General features: G+C 42.9%; 1 protein-coding gene across 2 annotated transcripts in view; it reads right to left on the bottom strand.

Annotated features, from left to right (window-relative positions):
- The window catches only part of CCDC85C (coiled-coil domain containing 85C), a 167759-nt gene extending 149632 nt beyond the window's left edge, over positions 1 to 18127 (bottom strand). Inside the window, exons 1-3 of one of the 2 annotated variants that reach the window (XM_014058934.2) lie at positions 17714 to 18127; positions 17289 to 17449; positions 16262 to 17193 (exon numbers count right to left, since the gene is read on the bottom strand). In XM_014058934.2, the coding sequence (XP_013914409.2) occupies positions 16262 to 16970 (709 nt within the window). In that variant the 5' untranslated portion in view covers positions 16971 to 17193; positions 17289 to 17449; positions 17714 to 18127. Of the gene's footprint in view, positions 1 to 16261; positions 17194 to 17288 lie in introns of both variants that reach the window. The other variant, XM_087726236.1, reaches the window with a different exon arrangement.
- Between the last annotated feature and the right edge of the window lie 2941 nt (positions 18128 to 21068).

The following is a 21068-nucleotide window of genomic DNA, read 5'->3' on the forward strand; positions in this document are numbered from 1 at the left end:
TAGTTGTTAACTGAATCATACAATAGTTAAGCAAATCTGGCTTTGCCCATTGACTTTGCTTCTTGTAAGCTCCCTGAGAAAGTTGCAAAGAGTGGTTATGTCATCCAGGATGCTGTAACTGCTGTAAATACATGCCAATTTCCAAAGACCCAAATTTTGATCACATGACCATGGAGAAACTGTAATGGCTGTAAGTGACATGATCCTTGGTAAGTTCCTTTTTTCAGCACAGTCGTAACTTTGAATGGTCTTAAGTCAAGGACTATCTGTACCACATATGTACTTACTCAAATTTTAATGTTCTGCTTTGCTTATTTAAAGAAGAAAATCATACTCTGTTTGGAACACCAACTTTCTAAGACTTTATCTTGAGGGCCTGCAAACCTCTGTATATGCCTCTTGGGAAATGTGGGATAGGACTTCAAAATGTATTCTTTTGTCAACTACTCTGAGACGATCTTAAAAGAATTGCTACTCACTGCTGTGCCCGCAAACTTCTCAATGTCAATCAAAGCACTCCTGATACGAGAAAACATTTGCATATGTATAAATGTATTTTTCCACCATGTACTTAAGATGTTATTGAATACAGATGCTAAAACTGCCACTTCAGAGCACACATGCTGCGTCCATAACAACCTAGTTTAAAATCCTATAAATGCCTTTGAAGAGAAATTATTTAAAAAAATATCCACCCGATCTTGTTATGCAGAAAAGTCACATAGAATATAGGAAATTGTACATCCATTTTAATGTCTGACACTTGACGCTCAGAAAGCAGAATGTCCAACACTCCTAGAGAAAAGTGGTAAAATATGTTGGCTTACATCCATATAATTCCTTCCCACACAAGTGGCCAAGAAATAGAAGGATCTATACTCACACACATGAGCAGATTATAACAAAGCTTAGGGAATCTATTGTCTGCTGTGCAAATTATTCTAATAGTATGCTGTGATGGAAACAGAGAGCTGATTCACTGAACCCTTTTTAGCAAAGAGAGGCAGACATATTTAAGCCATATCACCTAACACTTCACAGACTTCTTAGAGGTAGTATAAAAAGATACAATACAAGAAATATAAATAGATATTGTTCCCATGCAATAGGGTAGGTGAAAAAGCTTTGCACCTGAGTCTTAATCCTCATACACAGAGAATATTTACTTCTGGCAAAATATAAAATCTAACTAAGGAAGAACATACATCCATAAACATAATTCTCAATATCCTGATGCATAAAAAAGTAATCTTTTAGCACATATTTAGAACACAGAAGTTTACTTATTCCTGAATGAATGAATGAATGAATGAATGCAAAGTTGAAATTTAGCAAAACGTCTTGTCTGAGACAGTCCTTAGGTCCATCTAGTTCAGTGCTGAAGTAATTCTCCAGAGTTCTATATGAGAACTAAACTTAAATTCTCAATCACTGAGTTATGGCCTTGAACTTAGCATTAACTGGAAAATAGGATTACACAATAGCAGAGTTGGAAAGGACCTTGGAGGTCTTCTAGTCCAAACCCCTGCCTAGGCAGGAAACCCTATACCATTCCAGACAGATAGCTATCCAACATCTTCTTAAAGACTTCTATTGTTGGGGCTTTCACAACTTCTGGAGGCAAGGTGTTCCACTGATTGATTTCTAACTGTCAGGATGAGAGCAAAGGATGTTGTTCAAACTGGTTCTATAATGATACTTGCGTCAGATTTCTAGCAGACTCTAAATCAAACACTAACAAATCTCAAACTTGTTTAGTTTTAGGAAGAACGTTGCCCAAAACATTTCTCACATATTATGATTATGTTCCAACCAACCTAGGCACTGTATATCTAATGGGATTTGCACATTGATCTCATTAGCCATGATTTTTATTACTTTTTATTCAGCTGTATTTGGTAGGAGACATGGATATGTGTAGAATAGAATAGAATAGAATTCTTTATTGGCCAAGTGTGATTGGACACACAAGGAATTTGTTTTTGGTGCATATGCTCTCAATGTACATAAAAACACAGGATATTATAGACATTGTATGTTGTGATTTAATTTATATCATTTTTTTCATTCAAATGTTCAAGATAGTTCACAAAAGACAGTGATTAATACACATGCATTAATCCACAAAGAAAGTATCAGTCCCAGGGTTTTCAACAGCTGCATCAAAATGTTGTATTTGGCAGAGGCAGAAAAGCAAAACTCCCTGCAGCTATTCTTTTCTGCCAACGAGTGGGGCTAGGCTTAGTTTAATTTTATGTTTTACTTTTCTGCTACATCATCTTCAGCCCTCTCTATTGTTCAGAAATATTTTAATATGGCTTTTAAAAGGCAGACTATTCAAATAAACATATTAGCAATAAAGAAGTAAGTAGGTTCATAGGATTGTGCAACAGAGTGGATTCTGATGCTTCAGTAAAATGATCTCTGTCCTACTCTGACAAAGGCTACATGGGCTAAATAATATCACATATCTTCAATGTAAGAAAAGTCATCTGAATAGATTCAAATTCTCCTGCGTTTTTTTCAAAAACTGTATGGTTTTTTTAATATTAATATTTATACACCTTAGGACAGGCAGAATACAGATTTGGGAAATCTATTATGTTAGTTTTTTAAAAAATACTCTTCAGTTTAGTATATTAGTAAAATCTTGGAATCCAGTCAATAGAAATGGCTTAAGCAATCCAATATAGACCAAGGATTAATAACATAAAAACATGCATGAACACAATCAGAAGTTTGTGATTGGTAGAAAATACAAATTCATAACTTCTTATCCTTTTAAAATTCTTTTTCATCAACTTAAAGGAAACATACTTTATATCTGTTACCTCTTTGATACAAAATCTGATAGAAAACTACCATCAGTGATTTGGGAAGAAAGCTGTATACAGCCAGCATTTGCCTTGGGAAGGGCCAGATCAGCCATGCTTAATCAGCAATGGAAGGAAAAGACTGTGAAGGTCAGCTTGGGTGTCAGGGGTCATGAACTGCAAGGGGGGGAAAGGGCATGGACATGGGGAGATAGGTGGATGGAGGGAATGGCAGCACCCCTGTAGTCTGATGCACTCTCGAGCACCTGATGTTTGATCACACGACTGTGTTGGCACTGTAACAACCATAACTTTGGGGACCAGACAGCCAAGTGCCTTTGCAACTCACTAATGTCACTTTCAGCAGTTGTTGAGTTAATAATCATAAGCCAAGGGCTATCTGTCACCCTTTCAATGTTAACACTGAATATAGATACATCAAATATGGCAGCCCAATCCAAACAGTAACTGGGTTCACAAATCATACCAGGTCAAAACCAAACAAAATATACCATAGCAAGCTATATGAACCTGGATCATGCATTCTCCTCAGTGTGTTGGCAATATGCAATTAGTCTTCCATAACCTGGTATCCTCCAGAAAACTGATTTAAGACAATTTCCTTCTGGAAATTCCTTCCAGAAAACACAACATCCTGAGGAAATTACATTGATGGTATACCTTCCTTTTCTTTCCTAATGCCAATGTTAATTTTTGCCTTTGCATTCCAAGAAACAATACAATTGAAAAAGCTAAAGTGCCAAGCAGTTTCTCAACTCCAGAACCATCCAGCTTAACATAGGGTGTGGTGGTTTGATAGCCTACAGGGGTAGCTTAGGCAAGTTACCACAGATGTTTTAGTAACATCAGTATTTTCAGAGAATCTAGCATAGAATTGCTAATATTTCCACAAAGCAGTTAAGAGTAGCTTTATGTAACGATTCATCACCAAGCTAGTTTTTCACTGAAAGAAAGCATACTCTGGTTACTACTTATATTCCACAAATATCATTGAATATAGGAAGTCGAGAAAAGAAGTTAGATATGAATGAGGTAGGAGAAATTTTCAAAAGTATTTTCTTGGGGCCTCATGTAAATAAATATCAAGAGTCAACAATCCAGTCTTGCTAAATTAGTTGGGTAAATTCAAATAACTTTAATTTGGTAAATTTAGTCAAAGTGGTTTTCTTAGTAACAATATGGAACTGGTTTATTCCAGCATTTAAAAAAAAAATTCTTACTCTAGCCTGCAGCCTTGAGATTCTTTATGAAATCCAGAACCAGAACTAGTTTAAATCCTGCTTTTTGAGATCACCCAAGGTCACTTAGTATTCGGCTATGACAGAATATGTAAATCTAGCCTTCAGGTGCATTCAAATTGCCCTTTATTGTTGTAAACATACATGAATTAATGGTAGATGTGTTATTACATGCAGGACCTGGAAGTGGAAGAACAGATGCCAGAAACCTTTACTGGCGCTAAGTAACAGCATTGTTCTTTGAAGTTTAACTTTTGTTAAGGTACTTTCAGTAAGCCATTTTGTTTACATATCCTCATAAATGTTTCTTCTAATTGAAGATATCATGCAAATCTTATGCATAAAAGCTGCCAATTTCCTTTTGTCTTTCCACCATATAAAGCACTTGTATTTTTTTTGTCTTATCTACTGCATTTGCCTTCTCCAGTCAAAATTCTGTTGCATAAATTATTCACCTTTTCCCACTCACAACTTAAGTCCACCCTGAAATCATATACTATTTCACCCAAGAAATCCCTTCTTTATCTAAACTAAATATAGCATCATAAAATCATAGAGCTAGCACAGACTTGGGAGGTCTTGAAGTCTAACCTCCTGCTCAAGGTAGGAGTCATTATACCACCTCAAATTGTTGTCCAATCTTTTCTTGAAAACTTCCAGTGATGTAGCACCCACAACTCTGTGAGGCAAACTGTTCCATTGATTAATCATTCTCACTGTCAGGAAATTCCTCCTTATTTCCAGGCTGGCTCTCCCTCCAACAAGCTTCCACCCATTGCTTCCCTGTGACAGTACTTCACGTATTGGAAGACTGCTATCATATCTTCCTTAAGTCTTCTTTTTGTTAGGCTAAGCATATCTAGTTCCTTTAGTTATTCATCATAAGATTTAGCCTCCAGACCCATTATCATCTTTGTCGTTTTCCCCTGCACTCTTTCCAGGGCCTCAGTGTCTTTTCTATATTATGATGACCAGAACTGTATCCAGTATTCCAAATGTGGCCTCATGAGTGCAATAATAGAATGGTACTATCATTTCCAGTGATCTTGATGCTATCCTTCCTTTGGTATTTGTGCATTTGGTTTTTCCTGCCTAAATGAAGGACCTTCCTTTTTTTCATTGCTGAACTACATCTTTCTACATAGGGCTCAATGTTGAAGTCTCTCAAGATCCTTCTGGATCTTGGGTCTATTTTCCAAAGTGTTTGTAATTCCTCCCACTTGGCATCATCCACAAATCTGATAAGCACCTCTTCAATCTCATCTAAATCATTTATGAAGATACTGAAAAGCACTGGGCCCAAGACAGATGTACCCTACTGCATGTTTCCCTCCATTTAGATGTATTGCAGGACCCCATGCTGAATGAAGTTGGTCAGTCAACTTCAAATCAATCTGGTGATGATTATTTTCTATCCCATATTATTCTAACTTACTAAGAAGTAGGCTGTGTTCTACTTTGTCAAATGCCTTACTGAAGTCTAAGTAAATTATGTGCACAGCATTTCTCTAGTCCACTGATTTAGTCACTTTATCACAGAAAGCAATATGGTTTGTTTAGCATGATCTCTTTTTAACAAATCTATGTTACTTCTAATAATCACCTTGTTCATTTCTAGATGCTCACAAATCCACTGCCTGATTATCTTTTCCAGGATTTTCCCAGATATTGATGTCAAGCTGATTGTTTATAATTTCCTGGACCTTGTTTTTTTCCCTTTTTGAAGAAAGGAACCACATTGGCTCTTTTCCAGTCTTCTGAAGTTCCCCCATGCTTCATGAGTTCTGAAAAATATCATTTAGGGATTCCAAGATCACATCTGCCAGCATGCCTACACATGCTTCACTATGAAATCTTTGGCATTTTCTGAGCTTGGTTGTTGCTTACAGATGTTTCGTTACCCAACTAGGTGATATCACCTGTGTCACTGATGATGTTACTTAGTTTGGTATTGAAATTTTTGCAACAACCAAGCTCAGAGAGTACTAAGAACTCCACAGTTCAGCCCTAATCTACATATATTTCTTTTTATTGGATGCATGCTTTACCTTTGAAACTCTCCACAATTTCTATTTTAAAATACTGAAGCAGAGACAAATCTCTGTCATTTGACCATTTCCACTAATAACTCATAGCTCTTCCAGAAATATCCAGTAATCCCAGTAAATCAAGAGATCCCAATTACGTCTTCTCTTTGCTTGCCTCAATCTTGTCAAACATAATTTGTTATAATCCATCATCTGCTTGTATCATATGCCCAAATAATATTAATGCTTGCTCAGAGACTTATTGATTTGTTATTTATTCCCACACTTATTACTTATTAAGAAAAACTGGTTATACACATTTTACTTTAGTCAAATATTTTCCTTCTTGATTTCTGCATGAAAGTTGACATTAAGTTCAACATGATTAATTCATTATTGCTTTTGTCTTGACCATTTCTTCCCATCATCCGGTGAGGAAGTATTCCATATTTCTTATGTAAGTACTTATTTACTATTCGTTTTGGCTACATCTTCTACCATGCCTCTGACATAGATCTTAATAATGCTGAAATGTGTTATGAGAGCTTCAGGGTATAGAATACTTTAGGGACAAACTTCATTTTCCTCCCCAATTACCAAATTAAAATCCATTGACTTTACAGTTAAAGGCATAGAATGCAAATGTATTCAATAATGATATCTGTCAACAAAGGATAAGTAAACTGCTGGAGCAAGCAACTTTTCTGGCTGGAGGGTCATAGCTGCAGACTAAAGACAGTTACAATCATCCTGGTCAAACCATCCCGTTCAAGTCATTGGAGGCACTTTAAACAAGCCTATTGTAAACCAGCATAGGAAAACATACGGGAAGTTTTTCATTCTAAATTACCCATACAGGTAGTCCTTGTGTTACAATGGCAACTGGGATTAGGATTGCCATTATTAAGCAATGCAGTCATAAAACATGATATCATATGACCACATTGCTTAGCAATAAGAACCCCAGCATCTTGGTTGCCATTATAACCTCAAGATGTGCAGGTTATTAAAAAGGAATCAGGTTATTAAAAAGGAATCCCAGTTAAGAAGCACCAGAGTGCCACCGGAGGCTAGTGTAGTGCTGCAGGGAATGGAATAGGCAAGAAGATGCACTGGCAGAGACAGCATAGGCTACAGATGAGTCAAGAGATGCAAGTGGGGGAGGCTTACTGTGGGTAGGGGATGCTGCAGGTGCAATTAGGTTTACAGACATCATACTATTGGATCACAGTGAAAAAGGAAGGCTAAGGCTCACAATGAAGAAAAGCTTGCCACAAAACTAAAAAATAACAAAAAAAGCTTCTTCCAAGCAACAGGGAGAAAGCAGAACTATTTAATTCATTTTTTGCATCTGTCTTTACACAAAGGGATAAAGCAGTCCAACTTATCAAAAACAGCACCACAAAAATCAGATTAGGAACACAAGTTGAAATAGGGAAGAAAATGGTGATCACCTGTCTACCCTAGACGAGTTCAAATCACCAGGACCGGATGGATTACACCCCAGGGTTCTGAAGGAACTGGCAGACGAGATCTCAGAACCACTGAACTATATCTTTCAGAAATCCTAGAGCACCAGGGAACTGCCAGAGGACTGGAAAAAAGCTGATATGGTTCCCATCTTCAAAAAAGGGGAAAAAAATGAATCCAGGAAACTACAGACCTATCAGCCTGTCCTCAATACCAGGAAAGATTCTGGAAAAGATAATCAAGCAACGAATTAGCAAACACCTAGAAGTAAACAAAGTAATAACCAAAAGCCAACATGATCATGCCAGACTAATCTTATTGCATTCTTTGACAAAATGACAAAATGACAAAATTAGTAGACCAGAGGAATGCCATCAATATAGTTTACTTGGACTTCAGTAAGGCATTTGATAAGGTAGACCATAACCTACTACTAGATAAAGTAGAAGAATGTGGGTTGGACAGCATCACCACCAGATGGATTTGTAACTGGCAGACCAACTGCATTCAACGTGTAGTCCTCAATGGAACTGCATCTTCATGGAGGGAAGTATGCAATGGAGTAACCCAAGGCTCTGTTCTGGGCCCAGTACTCTTCAACATCATCAATGATTTGGATGAGGGAATAAATGGGGACCTCATCAAATTTGCAGATGACACCAAGCTGGCAGGAATAGCCAACACTCCAGAAGATAGGCTTACGATACAGAAGGATCTTGACAAACTTGAACATTGGGCACTATCTAATAAATTCAATGGTGAAAAGAGTAAGGTTCTACATTTAGGCAACCAAAACAAATTGCACAGGTACAGTATAGGTGGTACCTTGCTCAACAGTAGTAACTGTGAAAGGGATCTTGGAGTCCTAGTGGACAACCATTTAAATATGAGCCAGCAGTGGGCAGCAGCTGCCAAAAAAGCCAACAGAGTTCTAGGCTGCATAAACAGAGGGATAGAATCAAGATCACGTGAAGTGTTAATACCACTTTATAATGCCTTGGTAAGGCCATACTTAGAATATTGCATTCAGCTTTGGTCGCCACGATGTAGAAAAGATATGGAGACTCTAGAAAGAGTGCAGAAAAGAGCAACAAAGATGATTAGGGAACTGGAGACTAAAACATATGAAGAACGGTTGCAGGAACTGGGTATGTCTAATTTAATGAAAAGAAGGACTAGGGGAGACATGATAGCAGTGTTCCAATATCTCAGGAGTTGCCACAAAGAAGAGGGAGTCAAACTATTCTCCAAGGCACCTGAGGGTAGAACAAGAAGCAATGGGTGGAAACTAATCAAGGAGAGAAGCAACTTAGAACTGAGATAAATTTCCTGACAGTTAGAACAATTAATCAGTGGAACAGCTTGCCTCCAGAAGTTGTGAATGCCCCAACACTGGAAGTCTTTAAGAAGATGTTGGATAGCCATTTATCTGGAATAGTATAGGGTTTCCTGCCTAGGCAAGGGGTTGGACCTTCAAGGTCCCTTCCAACTCTGCTATTGTATTGTATTAATCTGCAAATGTTTAATAATAGGATGAAATAAATATCTTGGTTCGCACAAGCTAATATTTGTACTACATTTCAATATATTATTCCTGCAAAATTGTGGGTTTTTTTAATTTGATATTTTCCATTTCAGTTGTTTTTTGTTGGTAATTGTCTGATTCAATTGTCTTTAAAAAGTTATTATTAGGAGTAGATGCTTTTTACTTTTTAAAAAATCTGTCGGTTGAATGCAAATCAAAAGTAATTCTCTATTGCAAATGTATAAAATTTTGAAATATGAATGTAATTCTGAATTATATAGCAAAGATTTCAAATTGTTATAATTAGTTGTGCGAGGAACATGTCTGCCGAGTCCACCGCTCTGACGTCCGTACAGGGAAAACAGCCAAAAAAGGGAGAAATTGGCCTCAGAAATTGAGCTGGAGAGAGGCCAGGGTCTGAGCAATTTCCTCGGGGGCCTGGCGCTGGCAGCAGACTGGAGAGATATTGCTCTCCAAGGCTGCTCTTTGAGAAAGACGCCGACGCCGCCCGGGAGCCGCTCGGAAGACGCCGCGACCCAGCTGATGACCCAGCTGGCCTTGGAAGGCATTGGAGAGCGTTCCGAGCGTTCGGAGTGTTGGAGAGCGTTTGGAGAGCGCTTGGGAGGCCAGGGTACGAACGACTTCTTGGGGGTCCGACGCTGGCCGCGGTCTGAGAGCCAGCTGGCCGGAGAGAGCTTCGACCGGCCGGAGAGAGCTTCGAGTGTGCTTTGCAGCTGTTGGGCGGGCGGAAATGGCGGCGCTTCGCTGAAGGCTCCGCTTCGGCGTTTTTGGACCTAGGCGTCTCAGGCATTGACAAACAACTCCGGACCAGCGTTTTGCGAACTTTTACGGTCCTAGCCTTGGCCCTATTCCCTCTGCTGATCGAGAGGACCCTGGTGTTTACTGCTTCCGGAGGATTACTGTTATTAAAGGAGGTGGGTGACTCGAATGAGGCTGGGGAGGCAAGGCAGCTTGTAGGGCAGCCTGCCGACGAAATGCTGGAAAAATCACGAGCAACATCTCCAACATCTCTAAAATATAATACAAATAACTTACCCGGAAAGCCTAAGACCCAGGGAGCCAAAAATAGATCAGCTGGCGCTAGGGACTACCTCTGGAGTAGAACTGTGGATTGGAAATGGCGGTGGCGCTCTGTGGGGGCTCCGTCGCTTGTTCCATTTTCTAGCTATGCTGGCTTGCGATGGGAGCGACCCACGACTGTGCACCCATCCCCAGGACTATCTTTGGGCCGTCAGGACGCTGCAGCCTCGGATTACGGAGGCTTGGGCGACTCTGGCGGATTCCGGGCTGCATCTTTTGTACCAGCTGTTTGGCGGCGAGGGGGAGAATATCAACGTGGTGGCAGTGGCATTGTACTTTGGCGTCCTTATCGCCTCCCCACCCCTGCCCCCTGTTTGCTTACAGGAGGACTGTGGAACTGGGGAGACCACCCCTGGAAGCCTGAACTCGCACCTTAAATTAACGAACTTGCGCATTTTATAATTTCTTTCCTTTTCTTTTATCTTTTTCTTCCTCCTTTGCATGGGTTATGTATGAGATACGTATGAGATGATTGAATGGCCCACTTTTTATGATCATACTGTTGTAAATTTTGTGTTTTTTAACTTTTACGTGGGGACTGTTTGGGGGAGTGTTTGAGTATGTATGATTCGGAGGACCTGCCGGGAGTTGCGGGGGCCATGGGGGTGGCTGAGGGGACCAGAGACACGGGAGAGGGTCGGGGTATTGCGGTCGTAACAGGGAGGGGCAGATACGGCGGGGACTTTAGGGCAGGCCATTACCGGGGAAGGAGGGTTCGCTACATCACAGAGATCCCTCCTTCCGGCCCTAGGAGTCCCACTCCAAGACCAGATGGCGCAAGTAATCAGGACCCTGGTCTCAGGCTGTTGTCGCTAAATGCCAGGTCTGTTGTACATAAAGCACCTCTCGTCCGGGACTTAATTTTAGACGAGAGGGCAGACCTGGCATGTATTACTGAGACCTGGCTGGGCCCAGAGGGAGGAGTCCCCCTTGTAGAACTGTGCCCAGAAGGATTTCAGGTGCTGCATCAGCCGAGAGCCCAGGGAAGGGGTGGAGGTGTGGCCGTTGTTATCCGGGAGTCGTTAGTTCCTCGTAGGGTCCCTGCTCCGGAGATTGTCGGGTGTGAGTCTTTGCTGTTAAAGTTGGACCTCAAGGGTCAAGTGGGTTTGCTGCTAACGTACCTGCCTCCCAACAGCGTTGCAGCAGCCCTCCCCTCGCTCCTCGAGTCAGTAGCCGAGCTGGCGATTGAGTTCCCTAGGTTGATGGTCCTGGGGGACTTTAATTTGCCGTCGCTCGGTGAAAACTCTGATGGGGCGCAGGAGTTCATGGCTTCCATGACAGCCATGGGCTTGACTCAAGTAATCCGAGGCCCAACCCATTCAGCGGGACACATGCTTGACCTCGTATTTCTCTCGGAGCAGTGGATGTGTGATCTTGGTCTGAGGGGGAGTGACATCATACCCCTGTCGTGGTCAGACCATTGCCTACTGAGGCTCGACTTCCGGAGGCCAAACCCCCACTGTAGGGAGGAGGAACCGACCAGGTGGTTCCGCCCCAGGCGTCTTATGGAGCCAGTAAGGTTCCAGACAGAGCTTGGGGTTATTCCTGATACTTTCGCCCACAGTCCGGTAGAGACTCTGGCTGCTGCGTGGCATTCGGCAGCGTCAGAGGCCCTCGACCGGATTGCGCCACTGCGGCCCCTCCGAGGCGGCGGATCCCGGAGACCTCCTTGGTTCACCGAGGAGCTCCGGGAGATGAAGCGCCGGAGGAGATGCCTAGAGCACCGCTGGAGGTCCGATAAGTCCGCAGCGAACCGAGCAATGGTAACCACCTGCACCAGGGAATATACTAGGGCACTTAGGGCAGCCAAAAGATCACACATAGCCTCCCTGGTCGCATCCGCTGAGTCCCGCCCAGCCGCCCTGTTTAGGATAACCCGCTCCCTATTGAACAAAAGGGAGGCGGGGGAACCCTTGCAGGGCAGAGCTGAAGAATATGCCCAATTCTTAGCGGACAAAATTGCTCGGTTTCGGACGGACTTGGACTCCACACCCGCAGTTCCAGCCGAGACTCAGGGGGATCAAGTTCAACAGCTCTGGGTTGAGTTTCAGGAGGTTACCCCCGGGGATGTGGACAAGGCCATGAGAGCTGTGAGTTCCTCCACCTGTGCTCTGGATCCGTGTCCCTCATGGCTGGTTTCTAACTGCAGTGAGGTGACACGAGGCTGGATCCAGGCGGTTGTAACCGCCTCTCTTCGGGAGGGGAACTTCCCCGCCGCACTAAAAGCGGCGGTGGTGAGACCCCTTCTGAAGAAGCCATCCCTAGATCCAGCTGTCCTTAACAACTACCGCCCAGTCTCCAACCTCCCCTTTCTGGGGAAGGTTGTTGAGAAGGTGGTGGCCTTCCAGCTCCAACGGTCCTTGGAGGAAGCAGACTACCTAGACCCCTTCCAGTCAGGCTTCAGACCCGGTTACAGCACTGAAACCGCCTTGGTCGCATTGATGGATGATCTTTGGAGAGCCAGAGATGAAGGACATCCCTCCATCCTGGTCCTCCTTGACCTCTCAGCGGCTTTCGATACCATCGACCATGGTATCCTTCTGCGAAGACTGCGGGAGGTGGGAGTGGGAGGCACCGTGTTACGGTGGTTCTCCTCCTACCTCTCGGACAGGTCGCAGTCGGTGTTAGTGGGAGGGCAGAGATCGTCCCCAAGGCCCCTGAAATATGGGGTGCCGCAGGGTTCGGTCTTATCCCCCCTACTATTTAACATTTACATGAAACCGCTGGGAGAGATCATCCGTAGGCACGGGATTAGATACCATCAATACGCGGACGATACTCAATTGTATCTGTCCGCCCCGTGCCAAATCAATGAAGCGGTTGACGTAATGGACCGGGGGCTTGAAGCCGTCATGGACTGGATGAGGATTAACAAGCTTGTGCTCAACCCAGAAAAGACCGAGTGGCTGTTGTGTTTCCCTCCCAAAAATTTGGCCACTAATCCAACACTCAGGCTGGGGGGTCAAATTTTACACCCCTCAGAGAGGGTTCGCAACTTGGGAGTCCTCCTGGATCCACAGCTGTCATTCGACCATCATATAGCGGCTGTGACCAGGGGGGCATTCGCCCAGGTACGCCTGGTGCGCCAGTTGCGACCCTACCTGAACCGGGAGGCCCTCACAACAGTCACTCGGGCCCTCGTGATTTCTAGGCTGGAATACTGCAACGTGCTCTACATGGGGCTGCCCTTGAGGTGCATCCGGCGACTTCAGCTAGTGCAGAACGCAGCCGCGCGAGTGATCGCGGGTGCACCCCGATTCACCCGCATTACACCTATCCTCCGCGAGCTGCGCTGGCTACCTGTCGATCTCCGGATGCGCTTCAAGGTGCTACTGATCACCCATAAAGCCCTACATGGCAGTGGATCTGGATACTTGAGAGACCGCCTTCTGCCAATTACCTCCCTACGACCTATAAGATCTCATAGGTTAGGCCTCCTCCGTACTCCATCGGCCAGCCAGTGTCGGCTGGCAACTACAAGGAGGAGGGCCTTCTCAGCAGCGGCCCCGACCCTTTGGAACGAGCTCCCCGTAGAGATTCGTACCCTCTCCACCGTCCAGGCCTTCCGCACAGCCTTGAAGAACTGGCTCGCCCGTCAGGCCTGGGGATAAGGACCATTACCCCGCCCGAATGTTGTATGCATGTTGCTTATTATTTTATTATGTGTTGTCGTCTTAGTGTTGTATTCCCCCCTCCCTGGTTTTCTGTGAGCCGCCCTGAGTCCCCTCAGGGAAAAGGGCGGCCTACAAATAAAATCAATTCTAAATTCTAAATTCTAAATTCTAGTTGAACGTAGGACACTGCAGAAAAAAAAAGTACTTTCTTACAATGGAAAAATGATGCCACCCCTCCTTTGCAATCTTTGACTGATAATACAGTTCACACTCTGCTTATCAACTAGCTTTCTATTGATGTAATGGAAAGACTGATCAATATTAGTATGTGGTGAAAGTTTAATGCTATTTTAAAAAAACTGAGACACTTACAGACTTTTTAGTTTGTTCTTTTTCATTTTTTTAACCTTTCTTTCCGAGTCTTAATATAAAAACATTTACTGTTTACTGTTTATTAAATTTATAGGCCGCCCAATCCCGGAGGACTCCGGGCGGCTTACAGAAACAAAAATTAAGAAAGATTAAAAACAAATAAAACACGACAAGTTTAAAAAAGACACAACATGCACCCAACCTAAGCGGGGCTGGACCTCAATCCAGAGGTCAACAGCCCCAGGCCTGCCGGAATAGCCAGGTTTTAATAGCTTTTCGGAAGGCCATGAGAGTGGGTAGGGTACGGATCTCTGGGGGTAGCGCATTCCATAGGGCCGGAGCAGCAACAGAGAAGGCCCTATTCCGGGGCACCGCCAGCCGGCATTGTCCAGCTGATGGCACCCAGAGAAGGCTCACCCTGTGCGATCTTATCGGTCTTAGGGAGGTATGCGGCAGAAGATGGTCTCGTAGATATCCGGGTCCTAGGCCATTTATAAGATATACTGAGAATCGCCTCAGAACACTAAGCCATGATACAGCATTGCCAGGAAATAAAATTAGTGGGATTTTATTTCCAAAGAAATGGAGCAAAAGGACAGGTTTTTTACTTAATGAATCTAATACTAAGCCACATACAAGGATCAATCCTTGATGTAATCCTTAAATCCACTGAAAAACTCTAAGAGCCTAAACATCTGAATTCATGTAGTTACCCCCATAAAAATCAATCTCTTCAAAATCCAGAAAGCAAACATAAAATAAAAAATGTAGGGGATACACTACTTCTGTGGAAGCCCCACTCCATGAAAACTCAATGGTTTGGACATTAAGATATTTTTGAACAAATTTCAAAAGGTTGTGGGCGAAATATTAAAAAATGGAATTCTGACTTGTTATTCAATATGCCCAACACAAATCGCATGTCATATGCCCACATACATACTACTGTCTATTATTAAATTATTAGCTCAAAGGCCTCCAAGCAAGATGGTACAGATAAAATACAGAGAAATATATAAAATAAATAAAACTCTTTGGAAATCAGTTCAGTCTCTAAAAATAGAGACCCTAAAAGTATTTAAATATATTCCTTATTGAACAACCTGATAATTCCAGTGTCAAACTTTAAAACACAGAAGAAAAATTCATATTACACAAAAATGCCAACAATTTTAACACTAATATTATTCAGAGGTACTCATCCTGCTAAATATTGAATTCCAAAGCCAATAAGAAAGAAAAGGTAACCTGTGTTTCTTTAGACTACAAACAATTCATTTATTAATCTAGTAATTGAAAGGTCGAACACAAAAATGTCTTCACATAAAAGATGTAGCTAAAAGCATTTGGCAGTGATGTGAATAAGCACCACTAAGTGGAACAATAATGTTTGACAGCCAACCAAGGGAAAAATTATTTTTGATTAAAATCCAGACTGCCATCAACTGAGCCCCAGCAGGTCAGTTCTCACTGCTACTCTGTACTCATCTCCACCAAGTGGAGCTACTTCCCATGGCATCTTCTGTCCCAAAGTACATCTATGCAAGGTAATAAATTAAAATTGGCAAGATCTCAGGAGAAGGTAACTTGTTTTTGCAGATGATAATATCTTAATGCCACATCAGAGTGTAGGTTGTCTAAATGTTTATGGAAAAACAAGACCATATTAGAAACAGGAAGAGGAAAAGTTTTAAATGAAAGGTCAATATTATTTCACAAAGATACATCCATTGGGGTTTATATTAAATGTGCTAGTAGAAATACAGGTTAGATTAAGTCCTGTACTTGTGTTAATTAAACAGAACTATATATTAGGAGAAGTAGGTGGCTATGAGATAGACTTTCATATAAGCACGCATAAAACAGGCGAAGCAAGATCCATTTTTTTACCATAAAAATGCAGGGTTTTTTTTATAGACAAAAAAGTATGAAGAAAACTTTTACCTACAAGGCAAAGATGTACAAGCTTTGAATAAAGTCAAACTTCCACTGATGGGTCAACCTCAGAAAGAAAGATGTCTGGAAGCCAACTTACTCTTTATACAGAAACAAAATGCATGAATTAGAAACCAGGACTTACCATTGAGACCATTTGGGATGCTCCGGTGGTGAAGAGGAGCAGAAAGGTCATCCATAGATCTCCGGATGGCTCCAGCTTTGTTTTCAACAACTTTGTGATGGTGAAGAAGATGATGGTGGTGATCTGGACTTCCTGCACTGCCAGCGCTGGATGTACTACTCCCATCTCCAACATCCCTGGTTCCAGAACCCCCATTGAGGTTGGTGAGACTAGCTTGGCTATCTATGGAGCTTCGGGAGCCTGCTCCATTCCTCTCTTCATCCAGCATTAGCACAATTTCCTTCAGCTCAATATTTTCTCTCATAAGGGATTCTTGCTTGGCTTCTAATTCTTTCAGCTTCTGCTGGTACATTCCAACCTCCTTCCACATTACACCTGCAGTGTGTCTACCAAACCTCTGCCATTCCCTGGACAGCTTTTTCCCCTTTTGCCTGTCATCATCCAAGAAGCAGCAGAGCTCCCTCAGTTCCTGGTTATCATCCTGCAGCTTCTGATTAACTTCTTTCAAACCCCTGATCTCGTGCAGGTGAACTTGGAGTCTTCTGTTCACATCTTTCATCAAGTTGCTGTGCTCCACCATCAAGTTCATTTTTTCATTCTCTACTTTCTTCAGCTTTTTCACCAAATCTTCCTTATTCCATCTCAACATATCTTCTTCTGTCATTTTGGTCAAGTCTTCCTTTGACCCTTCCACAGAATTTTTTGACATATTTATTATTCTACTTCCCCTTTGGAAGGAGAGGAGACACAAACGGTTCTTTTCAAGGAATATATTTTTAAATACTCTGCAAATTCAATATTCACTGCAACATTGTGGAATGTAATTTTGTATTTTAAAAATCCTACAATTCTTCAGGGAGCACAAGAACACAAAAAACGGTAAACCCACTCATTTCTGTAAAATGTTTTCTCTGCTTTAACAACTCCCATGCCTAAATAAAATGAAAATGAAAAAGAATGAGCACCCGAAGCTTCTTCATATATGTTTATTTTAAAAGGCTTTCAAAAGTGAAGCAAGTCAACTTACCCAAGGCTAACACAGCCGCAGCAATAAGAATAGAATCTGTTAGCTTAAAAATCAACCTGCTTGGGGTTCAGTATCCACGCCGCGTAGATTTCCAATAGATGAAAGCTGTATGAGGCTGAGAAACGGTCAGGTTCCAAGCTTAAATGACCCAACCCCTCCGTCTGCAGCAATTAGAGTTAGAAAGAATAAAATAAAATGCAATTTTTTTTAAACCGATCCCTTCCTCCGCTTTTTTTTTATGCTTTTAGTTCTAAGACAGCCCTCCGGATGATGTCAGTCCCTTTGTAAAACTGCATTTAAATTTTCAGAACCACCATCGGAAAGGAACCCAGAGAGCTTAGAACAAGGCATCGCCTATTTCAAGCCAGAGGGAGGGAGGGAGGAAGACGGGAAAGGACATTCCAGGATGAGAATCTGCAACACACCTTGGAGAAGCAAGGCGAAAAATAAAAGCAAGGACCTAAAATAAAAGAGAAATCCAATAAGCACAGCTGCTTATCTCCGCGTACCGCTCCACTCGGTCCTCCGGCACTGCTCTGTTTTATGGGAGGGAGGGGATTTGCGGATTTGGCTCCTCCTCCTGACTCCTGATTGGCCAATCAGGTGGTCCGGGCTCGGTTCTTCTCCATGCCCCCAGTCTGGCGCGTTCAGGTTGCATTTCATTTTCCGTCTTGGGGTCGGGTTACGGGGAGAAGGGATGATTTATCCCGGAACCAATGAGCGGGCGACAGGGGCGCATTTCAAAAAAGCAGGTACAAAGGCAAAGGTAGAGCGCCGCGCCTCTCTTAAAGGGGCCGCGTCTCTTTTCCCACCCCTGCCTGGAACGAGAGCCCTGCGTGAAACCACCCCGCACCCCCTCCCTTGCCTGCGACTTTCCCTCGAAGTCGGCTCTAATCCGCTTCTTATTTAGGAAAGGGAAGTTTGGGCGAGAGGATTCAGAGCTCGGGGAGGGGGGCGGAAATAGCGAGTTGCCCTGCGGAGCCAAAAGGTCCACTTCAGTTCTTACTGCGGGGTTTTCTTTGATGTTAAGGCCTTCCCACCCACCACCCACCCCGGCTAAATGGCATTTCCCCTCGTCCCCTGCGTCTTTCTGCCCTGGCGAGCTGTCACGGGCTCCATTTTGAGGACGAGGAACGCGTGAAGCCAACAGTCCGATGGCTTCGTCGGAACCCTGCCTTTCACTCGGGCTTCGTCACGAGCGGGAGAAGCGTTTGGGAAGGCTGGGCAACGGTTGGAGTTCCCGAGAAAGCCCCACGGGGCGAGCGCTGCCCAGGGCGAGAGCCGAGAAACCTTTTGCGAACTGACAGGGGGCGCTTTTCCAGAAGGGCTTCAGTGGCTCTTCGGTGGCGGTAAGCGATCTGGGCGACTGGCGACCCCGAGAGGGCGGCGAAGAGAAATCGGGAGCCTGGTAGCTGCACGCTTAGGCCGAAGCGATTCGGAACTTGTGTGGATTCCTCTGGAAAACCCCTTTTGAACTGCTAGGTTGGCAGAAGCTGGGACAATGACGCGGCACTAGGGATTCGAACCGCCAAACTGCTGGCCTTTCTGCTCGACAAGCTCAGTGTCTTAGCTACCGTGTTCCTCTGAGGTAGAAAGAAGGGGCTTTTTTGGTTTGGACACCTATACCTGAGGGGGGGGAGAACCTAACCATTGAGGGCACTTTATAGTTGGGTTGTGCAGAGCCCAGCGAGAAGGCCTGCTCAGTAAACCATGGTTTAGTTAACCATAGTGAAGCTCCTTTTGACCAGCAACAGCTTCGTAAAATGCTGTGAACTCGGACCACCACCACACCCACCTTCAGTCACCTCCCATTCTTAAAGACTGCCTGAACAAATCCTTGCAGTTTCTTGGTAGGTTTTCAGGTTTGCCATTGCCTCCTTCCTAGGGCTTGAGAGAAGGTGACTGGCCCAAGGTGACCCTGCTGGCTTTGTTCCTAAAGCAGGACTAGAGCTCATGGTCTTCAGGTTTCTAGCCTGATGCTTTGATCACTACACCAAATTGGCTGTGATTATGAACCTATTGTTCTTAAAAGTAGCAGGAGACTGGCAATGTTACTGAGCTACTGGAGGCATTGAGGATTTGGAGAGATTGTCATAGGTACTGACACAAAGTAGATTGCAATTGACTATTTCCAAAAGGGCTGTCACTGATAAAAGTCAGTCAGAGAATAAAGCTCTACCAGAAGACAAACTGGCTCTTGTTCCCTGCCTACCCACTCATGATAGTTCTGTATTTACTACCACATTAAAAGGGCCCTGTTTTCAGGCATAGGGCAGCCTTCCAAACAATGCATTTCTAAGAATGCCTTTGGGGCCTATTTGGATCAGCAATTTTGTACAATAAAGATATTGCTGGGGGTGCTGTGCTTTGGTTTGCAGCAGGTTCTTGTACCTTTCTTTTAATTAACATATTTTAAAGTATATTAAGATAAGGAAAGCCTGGCAAACATCAGAAGTATTCACTTCTTTCACATCAGAAGTATTCAGAAGAAATGTTTGTTGTTGTAGGTGTCAAATTGCCAATCGTGTTCTTGGAGGATTAAGCTCCTCCAACTGATGTTGTCCACATATTGTCCAGTTTGCACACAACCACTAAGCAACAAATTAGTCAGCTTGTAGTTACTGTTTCAGCGTGCCATACAAATCCAGAAAATCACTCCATTACATGAATGGATAACTCTTTCAGACTTCAGTTCCCATTATACGTATGCACTTGTTGGCTGTCCCAGTTAAGGCTGACAGATAGTGTAGTTCACAAATATTTATGTTACCTGAATGGTTTGATCTTGTATATTTGCACAACACAATCTGAAGTTTTGTAATCACAAAATTGGTGATTTCATAATTCTGAAGCCAGTGTGTGTTAAGATTAATATTATTAAGATTAAGGAATGATTCAAGAAGTTACTTAATTCAACTTTTACCCAATGCTATTATTCAATAGCATTGGGTAAATTAAATTCTTTACAAGTAGTTCTCAACATATAAATATTCATTTAATGGCCATTCAAAATTACAATGGCACTGAAAAAAGTGACTTAAGATGTTTTTCAACTTATGACCATTGCAACATCCACATGATCACAATTCGGATGCTTGACAAGTGGCATGTATTTATGATGGTTGCAGTGACTTGGGGGTCATGTGATCACCTTTCTGTCACCTGACAAAGTCAATGGGGAAGCCAGATTCACTTAACAACCGCAATGATTCACTTAACTATGGCAAGAAATGTTGAAAAATGAGGCAAAAATCATTTAACTGTCTTGCTTAGCAATGGAAATTTTGGACTCAATTGTGGTTATAGGTATATATAGTTTATGTCTAAGTAAATATGTATAATATTACATATAGGAAAAGAAGAGGCAGTACAGGGGGTGCAGTCAAGAGAGGAATCAGCCTGGAGTCATTATGTTCCTGCAAACAGTCCAAGTCCAGCTTTAGATGACAGGCTGAGCCTTTGGGAGTATTAAAAGCATCATAGTCCAGTCCACCTTGAATATCTTCTTATTCCTGCTCATTTCCCTTGACTGTTAATAGGTCAGATTCTTATAGAGAGCTTAAGTTTGCAATAAATCTTTATACTTATTTGAATCTCCTGATTTCCCCAACACTTGACCTCGGCCAGAGGAGATATTCTATTGGTTTGGACCAGATCGCCTGAACCGGTAGCAGAAATTGTGGGTGGCTCCACCCACCGTACCCGGCTCTATGGCATCCCATTTAGCTCCTTTTTTCGCCAAAAGCACATGCACAGAAGGATTTGCGCATGCGTGGTCAC

The sequence above is a fragment of the Thamnophis sirtalis genome, unplaced genomic scaffold (genome assembly GCF_051295495.1).
Source record: "Thamnophis sirtalis isolate CommonGarterSnake01/CBP01778 unplaced genomic scaffold, rThaSir2_p1.2 scaffold_1, whole genome shotgun sequence".
NCBI classification, from domain to species: domain Eukaryota; kingdom Metazoa; phylum Chordata; class Lepidosauria; order Squamata; family Natricidae; genus Thamnophis; species Thamnophis sirtalis.